Here is a 22,240-nt window from a genome sequence, read left to right as displayed (position 1 = left end):
CTGTGGTGTTTTTGTTAGGTGAGAAGGGGAGAGGGGGGCTGCTGGGCAGAGGAGGGAAAATGTTCAGCTCAGACGTTTCCAGGCTAAGAAATCCAGCAGGAGAGTGTGGAAGAGAGGAGCGCTGAAATCTTACTAAATAAATAAAGGATTTGCAGCTTGATTAGATGTAGGTCGAGAAAGTTTTGTGGAGATTGTGTAGAGGCAGCAAATCCAGGAAAGGAGAGGAAGATTTTGTAGGAATTCCTGACTGACGTCATTGTAAGTAATGGTTTTCTCATAGCTGACAGGAGTAGCGCTCACTGCGGTCTTCTGCTGCTGTAGTCAATCTGCTTCAAAGTTATAACATGTTAGTGGTTCAGAGATGCTCTTCTGCATACATTTGTTATAAAATCAAACCCCAAAAATTTGGTTATTTGAGTTCCTGTTGCCTTCCTGTCAGCTCAAAGTAGCACATCAACCAGGCATTCTCATTAGAGAACTGATGTTCACTGGATATTTGATCTTTTCCCGACTATTCTCTGTAAACCATTGAGATTTTTGTGTGGAAAATCAGTAGATCAGCAGTTTCTGTAGTATTCGGGCTAGGTAATCTGACAAGAGCAATCATTCCATGTCTCATCAGTCCACAGAACTTTATCCAAAATCCACGCACTTGTTTGTTTTTTGTCAAATGTGAGACGAGCCTTTGTGTTTTTCTGGCTCAGCTGTGGTTTTGTACTTGAGCTCTCCCATAGACAGCATTTTTGTCCAGTCTCTTTCTTATTGTTGAATCATAAACTCTGACCTAAACCGAGGCACGTGAGGCCTGCAATTTTTTAGATGGAGTTCTGGGGTCTTTTGTGACCTCCTGGATGACTCATTTGGTAGTTCGGTCATTCCTGGGAAGCTTCACCACTGTTCCAGGTTTTCTTTGTTTGTGGATAAAAGCTCTCACTGTGGTTTAGACAGTCCCACAGTTTGAGAAAGGTTTTGTAACCGTTTCGAGACTGATAGCTGTCAATAACTTTGTTTTTCACGTGTTTCTTTAGATTGTGTCATGATGTTCTACTTTAGCCTGCTTCACTTTGTCAGACAGACTCTAAATAAAGTCCTGATTCAGTAGATGTGACAGTAACCAGACGTGGGTGTGGCTATTGAAACTGAACTTAGCTTTTTTAAAAATGTGGTTAATTACAGTTAATTCCTGGTGCACATTTGGTGCGTGTGTGTGTGTGTGTGTGTGTGTGTGTGTGTGTGTGTGTGTGTGTGTGTGTGTGTGTTGGCTCTTGAGACAGGTGAAGACTGCTTGTTGACTTGTTTAAAGAAGTTGTCGTGCGGGGATTGGATCGGATCTTAACCTCCAGCCGGATGCCACCTCGGCCCTAAGCTTGCCTCCTCTTCACCCTACGACGGACTGAGTTCTACATTATAAAGTCTTTGAAAATAGTGAAATAAAAGGCTATCTTATGTTAAATGCTTAAATGCTTAAATTGCACTGTGCTGGTGGTTTTTTCTTCACTGTGGTATGAGCGACGTTTGAGACTTTCAAACCACACATCCACAAACTCGTGCTGCATTTATATCCTGGGGAAAAAACAGGATTTTCTGTGTACTGCTATGTCCTTCATAAATAAATAGATTTTTTTTGTCCTCTTAGCTAAAAAATATACATCTACCAATGACAAAGTTAGTGTAATAGATTAATACATGCTTTAAGTTGCAAACACAACTCATCCCATAAATAACTCCTTGGAATAACTCCGTGGAAGGTTCTGTAGGATGTTTCTGCACCAAATGGAATCTGGCTGTGATTCCCAAACAGTTAAATCAGGATTTTTGTTGAATTTGAACTGAAAGCGTGCAGGTCGGTTACTTCCCAATTGTCTGTTCTGAAATGTTTTTGTAGTGATGCACAGAGGCAGAATAGGGCAAAATGTCATGGTCTAAATATTTCTGCTGTGATTGTTTTATATGATCCAGTTCTAAAAGGGCATGCTTTGAAACAGTTGCACATAGAAATAATTGTACACGCAAATCAAAAGGTCAAATTCTTTCAATTGTATCTAGCATTAATTTAGGTGTGGCACAGCCATGTAGCTTGAAAGGAACAGGTGAGTAATACGTGTTGACAAGTGTGTAGCATAAACTGAGTGACGACGAACACACCCAAAGTTTGAAAATGGCCTGAACTGGTTCTGCCTGTCCTGCTTGCCTGGTGTCTCTGCCAGGTGTAAGCTCAGTCACTCCTTTGAAACGATACTCCTCTAATTTGTAGTGCATTATATTATTGCTACTATTGTTATCATTATCGTTATCGTTATTATTGAGAAAGGTTTTGTAACCGTTTTGAGACTGATAGCTGTTACATAATACATAATTAGTATTAATTTTATTTCATCTATAGATCATTAAAGTCTTTCTGGCCTGCACACATAACACAATTACGTGTGTTATTAAAAAGACTAAAAATATCTCCTCACTGTTTTTATTTTAGTTTTCTAGTCCAGAAAGTTAGTTTTCCTTTTCTCTTTTTAATGTCTAGTTTCATTTATATTTATTTTCATAAGCTAACAAGTTTTTTCACATCAAGTTTTAGATTTCAGTTTAGTTTTAGTTAGAAGAAATACTAAATTATTGAATTCAGGTGTTCCAATTGCTTTAATGGTCACAAGTGTACAAAATGCAGACTGTTTCTACAAACGTCTGTGAAAGAACGGCATCGCTCTTAGAAGCTCAGATGTGAAATTTTCTTGCTACTAAATATTCCACAGTCAGCTGTTATTGGTATTATAACAATGAGGAAGCAACTGGGAACAACAGCAACTCAGCCATGAAGTGGTAGGACCCGTAAAACCACAGAGCGGAGTCAGCAGTTGCTGAGGCATGTAGAACACAGAGGTCACCAACGTGTGGGGTTGTTTTTAAGGAGTTGGGCTCGGCCCTTTAGTTTGAAAGGAACTCTTAATGATTCAGCATCCCAAGACAATTTTGGACAATTTCATCCAGCCAACTTTGTGAGAACAGTTTGGGGATGGCCCCCTGCTGTTTCAACATGACTGCAAAGCAGTGGGCAAGAAACGGTCCATAAAGACGTGGATGAGTGAGTTTGGTGTGAAACACTTGAAAGCCTTAAAAAAAAGAAAAAAAGAAAGCAACTTTGGGATTAATCAGAGCACAGCCAGAACTTTTCATCCCGACATCCGTGTCTGACCTCACAAACGTGCTCGAATGATCTAAAATTCCCATAAACACACTTGTAACCTGGTGGAAAGCCTCTCCAGAAGAGTTGGTGGTGTTTTAGCTGCAAATATTAAATGTTCACATTAAACAATATGGATTAAAAATGGGATGTCACTCAAGTTCATGTGCATGTGAAGGCATGTGAGAGAATACTTTGGCAGTACAGTGTTGCTTTGCTCCTCATCGTTGTCTGGTTTTCCATAATTGCAATATCATACACACAACACAGGGGGGCGCTGATGCAGTGGTTGAGATCGTTCCTCCTCGATCTATAACACAAACCCTTACAGTTAAATTAAGCACAGTAAAACCACCAGTGCGGTGCTTTTTTCAGTGAAAAGATCCAGTAAAAACACATGAGAAACTGTGAGTCATCTCAAAGCTAAAATGTAATCCAAACCTTAAACAAAGCTGACTTTTAATTTAGCTCATTCTGCTCATCCTCAAAGTGAATAAACTTGGAGAGAAAAAAAACATTATAATTTATAGGCTTAATTAATCACCGGCAGGTCTATAGTAGTTTATATATCCAGCATTATTTGTTCTGAATGACTCTGAGTCAATAAGTTTATATAGAGAGATTCGTGTTAGGGAGAACTTTAAATTTAGATGCAGCATGATTTGAATTAAACTCTTATTCGCTTATCAAAGTGCTGTAGGCTGGGCCCACGTGGGTAATGTTTGGTCTACAGGCAGGGCTGCTTATCTGCCATACGGGGCATTTTCCCGGTGGGCCAATGTGCACCGGCTGTACAGCAGCCTATTGGTTCATTTTCATTACTGACACTGGATTGCCCAATCAAATCTCTTAATGCAAACCGGTTCCTCCCGCACCTTCTCAGCTTGTAGAAAAAGTTAGGTGGAAGTAGTGAAAAGCTGGAGGTAGAAAGCTGAGAGAAAAGCATAAAGACTAAAAAATAGATGCTGCAAAGTGTCTCAAATTAACGACATGTTAGCTGAACAGAAGTACCAACAACTAACAAGGCCTCACGGGGGATGTGAGGAAGAGACAGAGGAAGAGGAGCTACAAATGTATTCTCCACTCGTGAAAATGTGCTACATGATGCTCTGTGCTGAGTGTGCATAGACGGAGGGTTTTTTATTCATTTAAAAACTCAAATATAAAACAACTCTATTGCCACTTTACTTCGTGTGCAAGTCTGTGAAGTGGCAGGGAGATTTTCCAGTCAGTACTTGAATAATGCTGTTGTATATCATGGGGTTTGTGGTTAAGAGACTGAAATAATGTTGTGCATGTTTCTCATCGTATCCACGTTCCCAAAAATACTTCTTTAACTTCTGAGCCTTTGCCTCGGGTTTGATAATTAAAGGCTCCACCTTAAAACGGGTGGATTGTATTGAAATCCCTGATTATTCACTCTGAATTATTCTTGGACATTGCAATAGGCCATCTGACTAATTAGTTTGCTTCTGAAGGTAGCATTGTAAAGTTTATCCAAATGAATTGAGGTTTGCAAATGTGAAACACCTACATTGACTGGGAGCTGAGCCCCCCTAAAAGTTTGAACTGTACATAGGATGGGCCCTAAACTGAGTCCGCTCGGTTCAGCTGCCAGTGTGCTACCTGGGAATGTTCATTATTTGTTGACTCACTTCTGAAATTGCACTGGCATTTGCTTATGTGTCAAGGGGAGGGCAGCTGGGTGGGATTTCTCCCCTCAATGATGCACTGAACATGTGCGTACACTTCCATTTAATATCTGAGTGTTTTCGATGAGAAGCCCACACTTTCCATGAGATTACATTTGATTGCACACAGACTCACTTAACTTATCTGGCCTTAGAAGTACAGAAGCTCACAATAAAACATCAGAGGTTTCTAGTGGCTGGTGGCTGGGTGGGGTAACGGTTTTTCATTGTGCATTCATTTAAGTTACCACTGGGGGGAAATGGAAAGTTTGAGAGGAGAGAGAGGGACTGTAGTGCTCTTGTTAGGTGAGAGGAGGAAGAGGAGAGGGAGGTGTGGGGTGCGTGGGACTGCCGGGCAGGAGAGAGGAGGGGTGGGGGAAGCAGTGCAGCTCGGACATTCCCAGGCTGGGAAATACAGCGAGACAGTGTGGAAGTGGAAGGGAAAGAGAGGGGAGGAGAGCTGCTCCTCAAGCGCCGAAATCTTACAGAAGGCGAGCTTTGAAGGGGACACGAACCTGTAAAGTAAAGGAGTTGCTGCTTGATTATTGTAACTGAGACAAAGAAAGTTTTGCGGAGAATGCGCAGAGGAAATGAATTCAGGAAAGGACCTGAAGACTACGTAGGAATTCCTGACTGAAGTCATGGTAAGTCCCCTGTTTTTTTGTTTGTTTGTTTGTTTTTTAATTTTTGTGTGGAAATCTTTACTGGCATTGACCAGTCGTCATTGTCACAATGTGTTTGTGTAACTTTTATGCCCATGGATATAAATGATCTTGTTTTACTTCTTGAATGCATGACTAGTTGCATAGATGATCACACATGTGCATTTTAAACTGAACAAGAAGAAGGATCCCTAATTCATCTCTGACAAAGGCTTGCTCTTGATTTGAGAAGATGTTTAGTCAGCAGTTACAACGCTCAGCTTAGAGCCTGCAAGGATCCCAATGGCTCTAAATCATAATGATACGATTTAAGATGTGTGACGTTGGTGATTTTTGTGGCCGACTTGCGGAGGGAGTAAGGGACTGCCTCTAAAGTGAAAAGAGTCCTCTGTTGCATCTCTTGGGAGTTTGACTAACCATCTCCTCCCACTCATGGTCTGATCAGTGACATACAGAGGCAGACAGACTGGGAGATGGCAAACACATGCAAATGTGTCTGATGAGAAGTTAAATCAAGAGGATACAAAGTTAACAAAGAAAGTCTGTGACTGTATTTCAACTTCTGCGAGTTGGGTGGAGCAGTTTGGCAGGGAGAGGAAGAGAGAGAGCAGAAAAAAAAGGGAGAGCTGTGCAGGGAAGGAAGAGAATAAAAGAGAAGGGTAGGGTTACTTTTTTTTTTATTTTTAGGAGACTTGGAGAGCAGCGGTGGTGGTTTCGGTGATGCTGCATTTTCCACACTGGACCTGGGAGAAAAAGCTGGAGAGAGGGGAAAAAGGGGAGGGAGCAGAGAAAGGAGGAACAAGGGATGGCATGGACCTCAGGGAAGGACGAACATGTGCTGTGCAGTTTTGTTCTCCTCAATCCCCAGTTGGGACAGTTTAGAATGGAAAACAGTAACAGATGTACACACGAAAACACAGAGTCACAGTAAAGCGTTACGTGGAGAGAAATCAAACTTTTCCCACAGTATTGTGCTCATAAGAGTTTATGTAACAAACAGCCCACCAAAAACTTGATTGTGCATGGACACTCACTGGATACTCTATCAGTTGCATCTTTGTAGCACTGGGTTGGAGCCGCTTTTGCTTCCAGATTTGCCTTAATTCTAAATTGGTGCAACAACTTGCTGGAAACATTCCTTACAGAGTTTGGTCCGTGTTGACATGACGGCATCACATGGTTGCTGCAGATTTGCTGGCTGCACTTCCATGATGTGGCTGCCACTCCACCACATCGCAAAGATGCTCTACTGGATTGCGATCTGTCTGACTGTGTGTGTCTGACTGGAGTCCATTTGAGTACAGTGAACTTACTGTCATGTTCATGAAACCAGTTTGAGATGCTTTGAGCTTTTCGACATGGTGTAGCTTCTGGCGTAATCTTCTGCTGCTGAAGAGATGCTCTTCTGCATACTGTGGTTGTAATGAGTAGTTATTTGAGTTACTGTTACAGTTTGAAGAATTCTGGCCATTTTCATCTGACTTCTGACATAAACATTGTCACCTAGAGAACTGACTGGATATTTTCTCTTTTTCAGACTGTTCTCTGTAGAGGCTGTGTGGGAATATAACAGTACATCAGCAGTTTCTAAAATACTCTGACATTCAAACACTTAAATCACCTTTCTCCCCCATTCTGATGCTAAATTTAAACTTTAAAACTCCCTCTTGTCAAAGTCAGTTTCTACCATTTGCTTGGCTGATTAAAAATATTTACGCTGACCAGCAGTTGAATACCTAACAAGGTGGCCAATGAGTGTACATTCCCATTGAGGGGCAAACAAGGCTGCTAACAAACACATGTACATAGGCGCTAACATAAATCAGCAAACACAAAGTGACACACACTCAAACACATACAGCAGGGCTCCCTTGTGAAAATTCCATTCCTTCTGCCCAGAAAGCTCTGATTTTGAAACTAATGGGATGTACCAGTCCTTGAGTTTGGCAAGGAAATCCATCAAAAAAAAGGAAAAAAAGAAAAATGTGTACAGTATTATGAAAGCTATAGCAAACCATTTTCTGTGTTTGTTTAAACATGCTTGCAGTGCCAGTTCAGTGGAGATAACTGCACTAGAAAGAGCCAGACAGGACAGAATCATGTTGTCAATCACAGCAAACAAAGTTTCCTGTGATTGTTCAGAGTTTCTGACACGTAGAGTGCATACAGACCGAGGATGGCTACTTTTCGGCTCAGCAGCTTGCTGTTTGGGCCATTTTTATTGGACATTATATCCAACTTCATAATCACAAATCTAGCTTTTTCCGCGATAATATAAATGATAAAAATGGTGGTCTTTTGCTTAAATATGTATTAATATTAGACCAAAGAACATAGAGCCTAAAGCTTAAAAAGTCTGCAGTTTTCCTGTAGTGAGCATTTTAGAAACGTCCAGCTCACTGTTTCTGTTTGTCGACCTAGAGCCACACCAGAATGCTCCAATAAAACCCACTGCATGCTTTCTGCACCAAATGGCAGACAAAATGTTAACTAGGTGGTAACCAAATGGTGTTTAGCTGCTAAAGAGACTCAGATTTGCATTTTTGGTGTGGACGTGGAAAGAAAAAAAAGAGGTAAACGGGTGTTTATGTTAACAGGTTTCTTTTTTTGAACATTTATTATCCCCCAAAGTGTTCATGGCTGACATCACAGTTTACAAAGGATTAGAATAATGCCGATATATTTTTAGACTTTCCCAATAACAGAAAATTGCTGTTACTATAATATCTAGCTAGCTATTTTTTATCTTAATAAGAGTTTGTGTCACATTTTTTAATCTAATTTTGCTCTTAGTCTGAATTTAAAACAAAGTAGTTGCCAAATCATTTGACATCCTTTCATTTTCACTCTTTTTCTAAGTGTTAATAAATGATAACAAAACACTGACACAGCAACTCCTGTTTGTACATTACTGGAGGGACAGTTAAGCTGGTGAGCTGCCATTCTGTTGCACTGGGTAAAAAAGGACCCTTGTGGGATCAGAACGATGCCACCTTGAAATGAAACCAAAAAAAAAAAATTCGGTTTCATTTCAAGGTGGCATCGTGCTGATCCCATATGTGTAGAGCACTCACCATTAGACAACATAGTAGTTACCACCCCCACTCTGCTGGCACTGCTGTGCTGCTTCCACCTTCACAACAGTGCTGAACTTGTTCAGAGTAAATGACTATGCTTGAGAAAATTCACAGTCCATGCAGCTATGAATCATTTAGCATGTGATTTTTAAATGATGATAGTCATTGTTGATATCGATGCATTTGCTTTTGGGTGGCTGTAGTTCAAATGGCAGAGCCTACAATCATTCACAAATTAGGGCAATCCCCAAAGAGCCGAACCCCTACAGCCCTCCAGTGGATGGTGGGTGCACAGAGGGATGGATCAATGTTGCTTCTTACGGCTAAAGCGAAGCCACCAAATACTCTCCCCTGTCCCACAAGGGTTCGCTAGATCTCTAGTTTATTAGATCTGTAATTGATTAGATCATTAAGATCTCTTAGTTATTAGAGATATAGTGAAGTGATAGGGTTGTCTGAGTCTTTCTTGTCTGGTCCCTCCACTTTGCCATGGGAGACCCTGGTGAAGAAAGAGCTGAGCATGAAAGTTTACCAGCCAGCCTTTGTTCCTACCGTCACCTAAAGTCACAGGCTCTGGATAGTGACTGACAGAATGGGATGACAGATACAAGCGGCGGAAATTAGTTTCCTTCAAAATTTCCTTCCTTCAGGCATCTGATCAGGACACCTTTATGCCTCCTAGGTGCGGTATTCCAGTGATTCCTACCAGGGCAGGTCCTGGGGCAGACCCAGGACTCACTGGAGAGTTTATGTGTCTCGATGGGTTTTGGAAGGACTGGGTGTCTGCCTGGATGAGCTAGAAGAGATGGCTAGGGTGATGGAAGTGTGGGCTTATCTGCTCATACTGCTGCCCAGGGCCTCGAACCCAGATAAGCAGCAGAAAATGGATGGATGGACACTTGTTTGACTGATACATGCGTACATCCCTAAAATGTTGGCTAATTTGTTAATGTACAAATTGGGAAATTGAGAAACAAAAGACTGCCAATTAGTTTTCTGTCCATCTTTCAGTTGAAAGACTGGTCAGCTGTGACCCCATGTGCCTGCAGAGATGGCTAGAGTCATAGTTCAACAAACTTTGTGCTAACCCCTGCCCCTCGCTCAGCAGACATCTGTGCAGACTTCTCAAACATATACAAAAATGAGGAAAGGCATGAAAAACAGGGTTTTTTCCACAGCAGTATCACTATGCTCATAAACTGTTAACTCTGGGATTTTCTACATTCCTGGAAGTCTAATGATTTTAAAAAAAATGTATGAAACTCCCATTCTAATCATTTATATTTGTGATTTTTTTATGTTGCAGTTAATGAATTCAGGACAGCCCACACTCCTTCAGCACTTAAATAGTCTAGAACAAACCATAAGAAATCCCTGGAAGCCGATTGACCTACAGTAGGTCAGATCAGATCTGGCTGTACAGGCTTATTTAAGAAAGCAAATCAATGTTGGGCCTCCCCCCTTTCCCCCCTTTCCCCCCTTCATTCTCCTTTTGTCTGTCTGCCTTTTTTCCCTTGCTGGCTTCGCTTCACTTTTTCTTTTTCCTCATTCTTTCCCTGTCAGCATCTTTCTCATGTTTTCTTCCTAATCATGTCACTTTCTATCTCTCCTCCATTCACCAAAACCCCCTCCCTGTTCAATCGTCTTCCTCTCTTTCTCTGTCCTTCATGTACATCTGGTTTCTATCATGGTTGCTGCTGCTCTTGTTTGCCATCGATCTCTCCCACTGGTCAGCCTCCTTTTTTTGTTCTCTTTTTTTCCCCCACTCTGTCTGAACCCCCACTCACTGCAAATGTGTCTGGTCTTCTCAATGTCTCTCTTTCAGTCTGTTTCTCAACTCGCTCAGTCATAAGCTCCAAAACCACTTCTCAGGCTCTTATTTTTCTCTCTCAGGCTTATTTTTTTGAGTTCTCACTCGTTTTTCTACACCCCTTCCTGCATATCTCCATTGTTCTCTCTTTGCCAGTCATCGGTGTGGAAGACAAGTTGCCGTACGGGAGAGAAAGACAGGAAGTCTGACTCAAGAATGACAGACCCCAATTTCGCACAGTGTCCACTTTTTGCCGTACAAACATGAGGACACAGATGCACACTAAACAGACTGTCCTGCCTTGAAAAATCACACGATTTTATAGAGGACTCAACCATGTCAGACTCTAAATACCAAAACAAAGTGAGCAATATGTCACCCATCATTTTGTAAGTTGTAGTTAGAAGACGGGGTATTTGTGTTTGTGGTTGCTGTTCATCAAGTGAAAGCATTTTGAAATAACACAAAACAAGCTGGTTTTTGACAAAAAAAGAGAAATTCACTGACTGGTCACGACCATTTTTGTAGTGCTTTTTTCCCCAACTGCATACGCTACATTGCCATTCGTAATTTATCAAACCTCAGTTTTTTTTTCAGTACTCTTACATATTTCCTATTTCCTATTTCCACAGCCACTTTATTAGGTACAGCTGTTCAACAGCTCGTTAACTTGGATCAGCCAATCAAATGGCAGCATTTTGGAGACATGAGCATGACAATCTACTGAAGTTCAATCCAAGTATCAGAATGACGAAGAAAGGTGATTTAAATGACTTGAAAAGTGACTTGGTCTGAGTATTTCAGAAACTGCAGATTTTTCCACACAACCCTCTCTGGGGTTTACACAGAATGGTCCAAAAGGAGAAAATATCCACTGAGGGCAGTTCTTTGGGTGAAATGGACTTGTTGATGCCAGAGGTCAGTGGAGAATAGCCAGGCTGATAGAAAAGCAACAGTAACTCAAATACCCGCTTGTTAAAAACGCAGCATGCAGAAGAGCATCTCTGAACAGCAGCAGTAGACCGCACTAGTTATCACTTAAATTAGCTACGAAAAGGAAACTAATTCTAAAATTCACACAATGTCATGGGGTAATAGTGTGGGGGATATTTTCTGGGGCACTTTGGGGAACTCTGGGGAATGTTTGCCACAAAGATGTGGCTTCAGAGGAAGACAGAAACGATCCAACCTGGTGAGTGTAGTGCTTTATGAACACAAGTATTGGTGGATATATAGGATTCATCAGGCTTTACAGTGCAGTCATTATTTGATATAGCCTCAAAAAACTGACTCGCAAAAATCCTTCTGCACATACAGTACATGTTCGAATATATGCACGACCACTCATGCTCTTCTGAAATAAAAGCTATTTTCATTTTCTGTTTTCCATCAATTTTTGGTTTGCTTTGTTTGGTAATAACTTGCCATGGGCACAGTCATCAGCAAGTTGACTGCATTTGTTGAAAACGTAGCATTATATAAAATAAGACCTGTATTTCAAGGTTAGTGTCGGTCCAATTGAAGAGTAATTGGATTATAGCTAAAGTCCCTCAAAGCAGAGGCAGCAGGTTTAACATGAATGTCTTCTACTGTCTTGGATTCCAGCAAGAAATCAGATTTACCGAATGTATCCTTGTTGCTTTGCTTTGTGTGTACCAAAAGAGTTATTAACTGAAATAGATGCTTTAAAGTTAAAAAGAAGAGTGTTCACCCTTTACCCAGAAACATTTCAGTGATTCTACTGGAAAATAAGCAGTATTGATTTTTTTAACGAGGACTTTTTCAGTCTAGTGGAAAAGCAGCGCCGCTCTTTTCCTGCCTCTGTTAGACATCATTTCCACTGTGCATTTTTAATAATTGTGCTTCCAGACAGAAATTCCATTCTGTGGATGTTAACAGTGGTATATCCTGTTGAAAGCTGTCTGCTCAGGCCTGTGAACACAGAGATTCAAGCCTGTTTTAAAAAAAAAAAAAGGTTGCTGGTGGTATACAATTGCACATGGCACATTCAAACTAAATATTATTGTAGGCTAGCTAGTCGGCCACAAAGTCAGCTAGTGAATTCAGGTTGTCCACTAAATATCAGTTAATGCCCAAATAGGTAATATGATGCTCATATGTCTTTTTTTTTTAGCAACATTTAAATAAAGAGTATGAGTGGTGCATGCACACTGTGAATGATTCATCTAGCAGAAGTCCCCCAAAGGCCTCTATTGCACCAGATGGACTAAAATAGCTAAGTTGTTCCAATTTGCGTCTTTTAGAGAGTCTTCAAAGCACAAAAGCTTTGCAAATAAAAGACTAAGCACACTTACTGGCTAATATTTACAGTGAGTCTAATGATACTGAAATGTTTGTGTCTTACAGGAAGCACACAAAAAAGAATTAAAACATTCAAGATTTTCAGCTGACATCTTTTAGTTTTTGCTTTAATTTAGTGTTTTGTTGAATTGTCTAGTGGGGATGTTTGAAAAGGGCTTCAGTTTAAGAGGAAGTTACTGCTGGGTTGCCTTGCAATCCTCTGAACCACCTGCTGTGCTTTTACTAGACTCAATATGTTCTGTCAGTGAGCCAGAAGGCTGTCTGAATCTTTGTTTTTTTTTTACTACCGTTACACCTACTATAGCATGCTCTGTAAAATACTACAGTCCACAGTTGACCATCGTGAACAAACTAATACACACCCTGTGTTATACAAAGACAATTTGGGCAGCACAAATCCTGCACACAATTGGTCGTACTGTGTTTTTTGCAATTAATAAATAATTTTTTATAATTTTTTATAATTTATTTAAAAAGTGGTTACATCAACATCAATCATGCTCAAGAAACCTGTTCGAGAAGATTTGAGGTTTGTGACACGGTGTGTAATTCTGCTGGAAGCAGCCATCAGAAGATGGGTCCACTGAGGTCATGAACGGCGATGCACGATGTGGCTTTTAAATAGTGCTGTCATCGTTAATCTCGTTAAAATGATGTTAACGCCATAACCGCATTAACGAGTTACCGCAGATCACCCCGTGCGTGCGGCTGCACGGCGTCAACATGTTAGTGTGGTGATCTGTGGTAACTCGTTAACGGAGATTTGCCGCATTAATGCGGTTATGGCGTCATTTTAACGTCATTTTAACGGGATTAACGATGACAGCCCTACTTTTAAATGTTGTTTCGAAGTGGCCCAAAATGTGCCACACACTATTATACACCACTGTGCCTACCACCTGAATGTTGAAGTAGCTTGTGTGATCTGTAGCTTCAGTTTCTTGTTCTTTGTTGATAGAAATGGCACCCGGCGTGGTCTTCTGTTACTGTGTTCAGAGATGCTCTTCCGCATACTTTGTTGAAACAAATAGTTATTTGAGTTACTGTTGCATTCCTATCAGCCAGGCTATTCCCCTCTGACCTCTGGCATTAATAAGGTATTCTTCAACCAGAGAACTGCTGCACACTGGATATTTTCTCTTTTTTCAAATCATTCTCTGTAAACCAGAGACATGGTTGTGTTGGAAAATTGTCCAGTTTCTGAAATACTCAGACCATACCACATTTAAAGCCACCATTCTTACATTTGGTTTGAGCTTAAGCAGGCCATCCCGAACCTTGTCTACATGTCTAAATGCATTTAATTACGCCCATGTGGTTATGCTGATTAGATATTTTATGCGTTCTTTGTCTTACAATATAAAATGCCTTGAGGTGACTGTAGAGATTTGGTGCTATATAAAGAAAATAAATTGAATTGAATAAAAAATAAAAAGCTTGAACAAGGGTACCTAGTACCGGTGAGTGTATTCTTCAGTGTTGTTTAAGGTAATAAAACAGACTATTTGACTTGCATTAACTTGCCTAAAAAGTTTGAAATTCTAATAACCTGACACTTTTCCATTTTTTGAGTCAAATAAGACTGAAAATATGACTTGAGTCTACTAAGATTTTCTTTTCTGGAAACTACATATAAAATGACAGTCTGTTGGTGATTTAGTGGTTTCATTCAAAGAAAATCAGTGAACAAACATGTCCTCTGAGCGCTCTGCCCGTGGAAATCTAAGCTGTGCCTTAAACCTGCTTTTCTTTTTTCTACTGGCCTCTGGTTGCATAAAGAGGTCTCACTATAAATACATCTACAGCAAAACAGCACTTTTTACTTTTACTTTTTATTTAAATTGTGCAAAATCACAACTGCAGTCACCTCAAGGTGCTTTATATCAAGCTACGGCCCAGTACCGGTCGGTGAATCATTTGGTACCGGACCACGAGAGTTGAGGCTCGGGTGTAAAATTTATGGTTTTCAGGGTTTCTTTTTTATCGTTAACTCTGTTTCCCTGTGTCTTTTCCCGTGTTGTAGTTGTGTGTCTTATTTTAAAAGAAATATTTATGCATTACTATAGCGACCAGAGAGCATTAAGGGGCAGAGAGGAGGATGTTACTCTCAGTGTTGTTGGCCATTTCAGGAGGGCGCTGCTAATAAAGTTACACAATTTCACAAAGAATTCACATTGATTATTATATTTACCAAATGCCACAGTTTTTGTCTTGGTCGTATCATTTTATTTTGTTGTATTTATCCGCGACACCTTAAAGACTGGTCCGTAGGTGAAGACCCTACAATAAAACAGAAAAAAACCCAACAATCAAATGACTCCCTTTGAGAAAGCACTTGGCGACAGCTGGAAATAAAAACACCCTTTTAACAGGAAGAAGCCCGTGGCAGTGGCAGTGGTGGCAGGAGGGGGGCTTCTGTGCCAATTCTAAGTCTTTTTACAGCAATAAATGTTCATTTTATAAAGTGAACATTATATTGTTCAATTGTACAATTGAGGATGGGTGTACCTCCCAGCTGACAGGGCTCCGTGGTGTAGTGGTTAACATTTGCTCCTTGGTTTGAGACCATTAGGAGACACAAACTGAGGGAGTCACAAGCTAGTGTACTCCTAGTGCTGGTCCCAAGCCCAGATAAATGGGAAGATTGTGTCAGGACGGGCATCTGGTGCAAAATCTGTGCCAAGTCAAACATGCTATCCATCCGCTGTGGCGACCCCCAGGGAAATGGAGTAGGAGCAGCCCAAAGTACCACACGCTATTATATAAACTTGCAGCATTCCTAATTTTAACAGTCACGTGCACGATTGTGATATCCAGTTTCAAAACACCAACATGCATGACATCGTGGTGACTACAGCCATGTTTGTATGCAGTCTGTGTCTGACTTCTCTCTGGTTTTCAGACTCGAGTTTTTCACCCACTCTGTACAGGGGTTCAACTAAACAGACTGAAATGAGCTTTCTAGCCAAAAGACTAGTTAGGAAACAGAACCGAACATCTGTCCAGAGCGGCCCTGAATAACCTCAGCAGAACAGCACTCCTCCCAGTTATACTGTTGACTTGTTGTGACCATCTCACATGCACTTTGTTTTTCATTTTCAGCATTTGAAAAGCAGGATACAGTAATCACTTTCCACACCATTTCTTTTCCTTGTTGCTTTTAGTTAATAGCACAACTATTGCACCACAGTTGCAAATAAGATATGACTTTATATTTTAATCTTTCTTAAACTGATTGCTTCATTTTGTGAGAGCATTTCAGTCAAAAAGTTGTGTAAGAGGTACATTTCAAATGGTATCCTTCTTGTACGACTCATTCTGTCCTCCTTTGTGGCTAAACCTCAGCTCTCCTCTGCACACAAAAACAAGCCCAAAAAGTAATACTGAAATACAGTTCAACCTAGGTCTTCTTCCATAAAAGCCCCCACAACACCACCAGCTCATTCATTCCTGGCTCTCGCTCTCCACTTTTTTCCACACACTCTGTTCTCCCCTCCTCAGCCTATGTTTTTTTTTTACTTATTGCTTTCTGTCTATTGCTTTGGTTTTTGCAGATATTCAACACGCTATGCGGGCTGTTGCAGAGAATCTCAATGTAATTGTTGTCAGATGACATTCAGAGAATCGGCGGGAGGTGAAAGAGAGAAAGTTGGGTTAAAAAAAATAGAGATGATGTAAAAAATAAAATAAAATAAGAAGAGAAGCTGCTGGAGGATGCAGTGAGGAAATGTTAAAGTAGAGAGCGAAAAAGAGAAGTTGGAGAGGGGGGCGGTTTACAGGTTACCATGCCAACAAAAATAAACACAGAGTGTGTTATGTGCTCCATGCTGTCACCCTCCAACTCACTGACCTGCCCGGTGCTATGATGTGTGTGTGTGTGCAGCTAAGTATTAGGGAGTTAACACACTGAAGTGAAGTCACCTTTGTTTTGGGGGGTTTCTACATTTACTGGGCCTCGGAGGAAATGCTTGACACTCTGGAGGCCATACAGCAGGAAGCTCAGAGCCGACCATGTGTGTATATTTATGTGTATGTGTGGGCGTCAGCAAAAACAGACACGAGCCGGCTGTTCAACACAAACGGATATTACAGTTGATTCAGTGTCCGGTTATGAATTAAACCCCTTTTTTAACCCTTTTTTTTTAATCTCTCACAGGGTTCAGAGGCAATGGAGGACTGCGTGCAGGGGGCGCTCTCATCGCTTTATCCTCCTTTTGAGAGCACAGCCCCACCCCTCCTCTCCCAGGTAGACTTCACTAGTGCGCGCAACTTCATCCCAGTGCACGTCTTCAGGGAAATATACAAGGGTTGTGTAGACAAAGACAGTGTGATGTACAAACCCAATTCTGAAAATGTTGGCTGTGTAAAACGTAAATAAAAACAGAATGCTATGACCTCCTAAAGCTATATTTATTCACAGTAGAACACAGAAATTTTACTATTTCATGAAAATATAACATCATTTTGAATTTGATTGCAGCAGCACCTCAAAAAGTTGGGACAGGGTCAACAAAGGGTTGTAAAAGTAATTGTCCACATGCTGTTGTAGTAAATGAAAGACATCTGTTTCTTAAATTGTAGGAAATAACAGTGTAAAATGTGTAGGCCATTGCCTGTACTGTCATGTAATTACAAAACAGACAGCTTCTGTAAATGCACAGAAATTTCTATAGTCAGTATTGGTGGGAAAAAAAACCTTTATGTACAGGTTTCAGAACAACACATGCTCCCATCCGGACTACTTCTTTTTCAGGGATGGCCTTGTATAGTGCAGCAAACTGCATCTATAAAGATAGTGTGCCATTGTAGTTCAAGGGTTCAGGTGCTGAAGAGCCTTGCCTGCAGTCCAGACGTTTCACCAACTGAAAACATTTGGAGCATCATGAAATGAAAAACACAACAAAGAAACCCGAGGATTGTTGAGCAGCTAGAATCCTCCAGTAGACAAGTATAGGACAATGTTCCTCTCCCACGATTCCAGCAGCTCGGTTTACATTGTGGTAAACATGGCGGTGTCCCAACTTTTTTGAGAGATGTTGCTGTAATCAAATTCAAAATGAGCTAATATGTTTTGCTCATTTTAAACATTTAAAATGTTTTTATATATTCTATGAATAAAATGAAATTTGCCAAATTTTGAGTTGTTTTTGCAGTTGGGTTTGTATGGATAGCACAGACTTTCCATCTAGTTTCCATTCCCAGAGAGACAAATTTTTAGTTTTTAGTATTTTTAGTAACCAGCTTAGATATATATATATATATATATATATATATATATATATATATATATATATATATTTCTTTTTTCAAATTGGACCAAGTAGTCTTTTGTTACCTAAACTTCACAGAGAAGGTTTTAGTTCCTAAATCTATCCAAGAAGTCTAACCAAGAAGTATTTAGTACCTAAACCTAACCAAATAGTCTTTGGTGTTCAAGTCTTACAGAAGAGACTTTGATGCCTAAATCTAACAAAAAAAATCTTAACTAACTATCCAACGAGGTTTGTAGTTTCCAAACCTAACCAAGTTCGAAGTTAAACCTAATTGTCAGTGAGCTTAACTAAAAACACAAGCTTGTGATTTATTCAATGCTGCTACTCCAGTATTGCCATTAAGCACATGTTTTCCATATCTTTGCTCTACCAGAAACCCTATTTGAAACCCTACAACAAGAAAACCTTGACTTTTCAATAACACAAGCAAATCTAGTCAGTTATAACCAAATATTCTTAGATTATAGCACCCCTAACTATATATAGCATTACTTTAGCTTTCGGTGCTTTGTTTCCTTAAAATTCTGGATACAAACAGATTTTTTAGCAACGGCTTGATCCATTGAGAGTTACTCTACTTACTTTGTAATTGGTTTTTTTTCCAAGTTGTCACATAGCTTCCAATCAGTTTTCTTTCTTGCCATGGAAAAAGCTGTTTGATACAACAAGGGGGATCAAATTAAACAGCCTTGGTGATTTTCTTGCTTTAACTACTGATTATATGCTGTCTGGGTTGAGCAAATTCTTCCACTCAAGGGGAAATTAAACCCTCTACAAATCCACTGATAGACAAAAAATACACACACACACACACACACAAAAAAAAAATGTTGCTAAAGTAAATGCTGTTTAGTGCCTAAGAATCTAATATTCAGAGAATAGCTTAATTTTCTATTCACTCCAAAGTGTTTTTACCGAGTCTTGCATCCATTGTCCAGGTCTTCTCAGTCCTGGAGTCGACCTATCAACACGACAGCCTTCGCTATCTCCTGGACTACTTCGTACCTGCAAAGCACCTCCTGCACAAACTCCAGCAGCATGCCTGTGTGAGTTCTAAACTGCAAACACACACAAAGCTGAATACTTAGAAACAGAATCAGCCATCACACGCAAGTATAGTCTGAGAAATTTACCAGCTAGCTTCTTGATTTCTTTAAAATGGTCCTTGGGTCATTTCTCAGGTAACTTACTTATTGGAACTGACAATTTAACTCAGTCAAGTCGTAGTTCATAATCTGAGCAATGCCTTGTCAAATTCAGCGATGCAGAATAAGCCCAAACCTGTTAGGTGAGTAATAGATGCGACATCGCCAAATCTCTTAAACAGAAGTTCTAAAGTGCAGATAAATGTAAGTCAATAACTTCTATTTACAATTATGTAGCATACCCATGATAAGAAACCAAATTATTTGATCTCTTCTGTTATCAGCGCTGTAACTGTGTGGCATCCGTGGAAGTTTTAGCCACAGATGCATGACGAGATGCTTACTGTCTTGATTTCATTTCAACATGAAGTTTAGTAAAGTCCAAGTTATAAAGGTCAAATTAAGCTAAGTCAATTATAAAATTCATTTAAAATTGACAGACAAGTTATTAAAAAGTACTTTAAAAGACAGCAAACGACTAAAGGAACCAATAAGACTAAATTTATTTGCAGTTTGATGGAGACAAAGAACTGCTGGTATTGATCTTGTTGGCAGAATGCAGCACAAATTAAGCCTCAGTCTAGTCTTTAACATTTCTCACTAAATCATTTCAGAACAGTGGAAAACCTGTCTGATTGTTTTTTGTTATTTGGGGTTTCTACAGAATCTGGCTTTAAAGTCTGTGGTTTCCAATATAAACTGGGGTTCGTATTCTCAACAGTCAAGTAGCTGGTGACAGGAAGACTCCAGAACTTAAAACATGTAGGGTTTGATACACGTAACCTAATACCAGTTGTTCACTACATTATGGAGGCTCGAGTCTGCCCCTAAACTTTAGCTGCTCGGTAAAATTTGTGAAAGTCTCTGGTGACATTTGAGATTCCCAAACAAATGAGGTGGTTTTCCTGCCTCGGAAGCTCCAGAAGTGAATGACATGCAGTGCAGTCTTGTGTGAAAAAATAGTTTATGTTGTGATGTCTTTAGGATCCCACATACATAAACACAAACGCATATAAATAATATGAGACAGGATACACTGTCCAAACCTTGTGCAAACATGCAACTTCCACTTTGTGTCACTCTCTTGCTGTTTCTGCCACACTTAGCCAAACCGAGACAAAGAAATAAGGCGGGATGTCTATTTAACTCGAATCCCTGATGTTTAATTGAACAGCATTCTTTATATTTAACTTTCTGAGACACACAAAGGTAAACAATTCGCAGTGTTTAGCGCAAGATTGGTAGCTAAGAACGTTCTCATATTTCCCTCCACAGTTTTCCTAGACTTATACACACACACATATATACACACCCCCATACAGCATTTGTGAGCAAACTATGTTTTCATTGTCGCTGAGTGGAGCTGCCTGGGATGGGAGTTAGACTGTGAGTCATGACAATAATGCCTTCCATATGTGAGTGTGTTACTTGCTGCGAGAGAAAGAGTGAGTAACAGAGAAGCGGTGGGAGTCGAAGGAGAGAATGAACATGACTCCCATTCACTGTGCCTGTGCGAAAACAGAGACGATGGTGGAGTTTAGCAGGCAATAGTAGACTGATTGAGGAATTTTTGAGTAATGGGAGGTGGGGAAGAAGGAGCAAACACTGGGGCATATTGAGGGAGAAGGAGGGGGTGGGCCAGAGGACACAGAGAGTTACAGATTCCGGACTGGCTCGAAATAGGCAAACTTTTTAAGAGAGGAAAAGCTGCACATGCTTTTTAATGCTAATATTCACCCTGACAGATATCAGATACTTGCTTCCCCAAAGCTTGCCACAGTGACAGAACAGGCACGAAAAGAATCTAAGGGAGGCTTAAGGGGAAGAAATTGAATAAAGGACAGAGGTAGAATAAGGGGAGATGGAGGAGAGGCTGAGGAAGGAATTTAATTTGATCACGTCTCGTGAGTCTGGAGGGCACAGAGAGAGGAGCGAGCAGCCCTGTGTCAGTCGATTAGACGTGACTGGGAACAGCAGAGAGAGGCTCTGGATGAGTTTTAGGCTTCAAGGCTTTAAGAAAGGGGATATAGATTGGACACACCACTGATTAAGGTGGGAATAGTGCTTGGATTAAGGTGTATTACCTAAATAGATCAGTTGATTAATCGTGCAGAGGGTCCCAGAAGAGGCCCACACTGCTGTGCTCGAAATCACAGAATTTGCAGTTAAATTCTTTTACTATTCATTGGAGGGTTTTCTGTATTTAGGACTGATTGAAATTGATTCTGTCGTTCTTACAGAGCCACCTGATGTGTTTTCCACTACTAAAACAGTTCTGTTTTAGTAGTGGCTGCCTGTTGCGAGGAGCTGGTCATCTGCAAGTTTCTGTCTGACTCATTGACTCTCTGCTAACTAAGTGGTTTTACACTTAGGACACACGTCATGTCTGACATTTGTATGTGGCACTGGCTTTTGGCCAGTTCAGCTTGTGAAAACCGTTGACTCGTGTGGTATCAGTTCTAGAATTTCTGCTCATTTAAATAACTAAGCCAGATACAACCATGCAGGCGAACACCAATGTGGGTGTGGGTTGTGAATGGGAGAGCACAATCGTGCACACTGAGGGGACTCTAATGGTTCTAAAAGGAGGTCAGTGCATCACACAGTCGAAAGGGGTTCAGAAAGATGACTTGTTCAGCAAAATCTAACATTATCTGAATGAAGGTTTAATTTTCTGTTCGTACATTTAACACTCTCTCTTTGTTTTCTTGTGTCAGTCTCAGTACCTGGGTTGCTTGTTCCTTCACTCTGGCTGGCCTCTGTGCCTGGGCGAAAAAGTGGTTGTCCAACTTTCCACTTTGGACTGGAGGCTTCTGCGCAGTAATGACTTCTACCTACAGGTGGTTCCCTTCTCTACACGTTGCCCAAGGCTGGCACTAAAATGCCTGGCTCCTGGGGGACGGACTGTTCAGGAAATCTTGGTGCCCGAGTCACAGCATCCCCTTGTGTTCACCACTGAGTGGCTTCACATCATCAACAAAGAGCGAGGTCACAAGAGAGAAGGTAAGGGACAGATTCCTCTTATCTGACCGTTAGAAAAGATCATTGGGGAACTGAAGATTGGGTAGTACAGGTGGGTTGC

The 22,240-nt window shown here is 40.6% G+C and overlaps 1 protein-coding gene across 1 annotated transcript in view; it reads left to right on the top strand.

Annotated features, from left to right (window-relative positions):
- The first annotated feature begins 5,286 nt into the window (after positions 1 to 5,286).
- arhgef40 (Rho guanine nucleotide exchange factor 40) overlaps positions 5,287 to 22,240 on the top strand; it is a 45,294-nt gene continuing 28,340 nt past the window's right edge. Inside the window, exons 1-4 of the mRNA XM_087835857.1 lie at positions 5,287 to 5,513; positions 16,897 to 16,986; positions 18,952 to 19,059; positions 21,876 to 22,161. Coding sequence (XP_087691983.1) covers positions 5,511 to 5,513; positions 16,897 to 16,986; positions 18,952 to 19,059; positions 21,876 to 22,161 — 487 coding nt within the window. The 5' untranslated portion in view covers positions 5,287 to 5,510. The remainder of the gene's footprint in view (positions 5,514 to 16,896; positions 16,987 to 18,951; positions 19,060 to 21,875; positions 22,162 to 22,240) is intronic.

Source organism: Neolamprologus brichardi, chromosome 3, assembly GCF_056152115.1.
Source record: "Neolamprologus brichardi isolate AB-2024 chromosome 3, ASM5615211v1, whole genome shotgun sequence".
Classification (NCBI taxonomy): domain Eukaryota; kingdom Metazoa; phylum Chordata; class Actinopteri; order Cichliformes; family Cichlidae; genus Neolamprologus; species Neolamprologus brichardi.
Note: the sequence above shows the minus strand (reverse complement) of the source record. Positions and strands in the feature narration are given on the sequence as shown.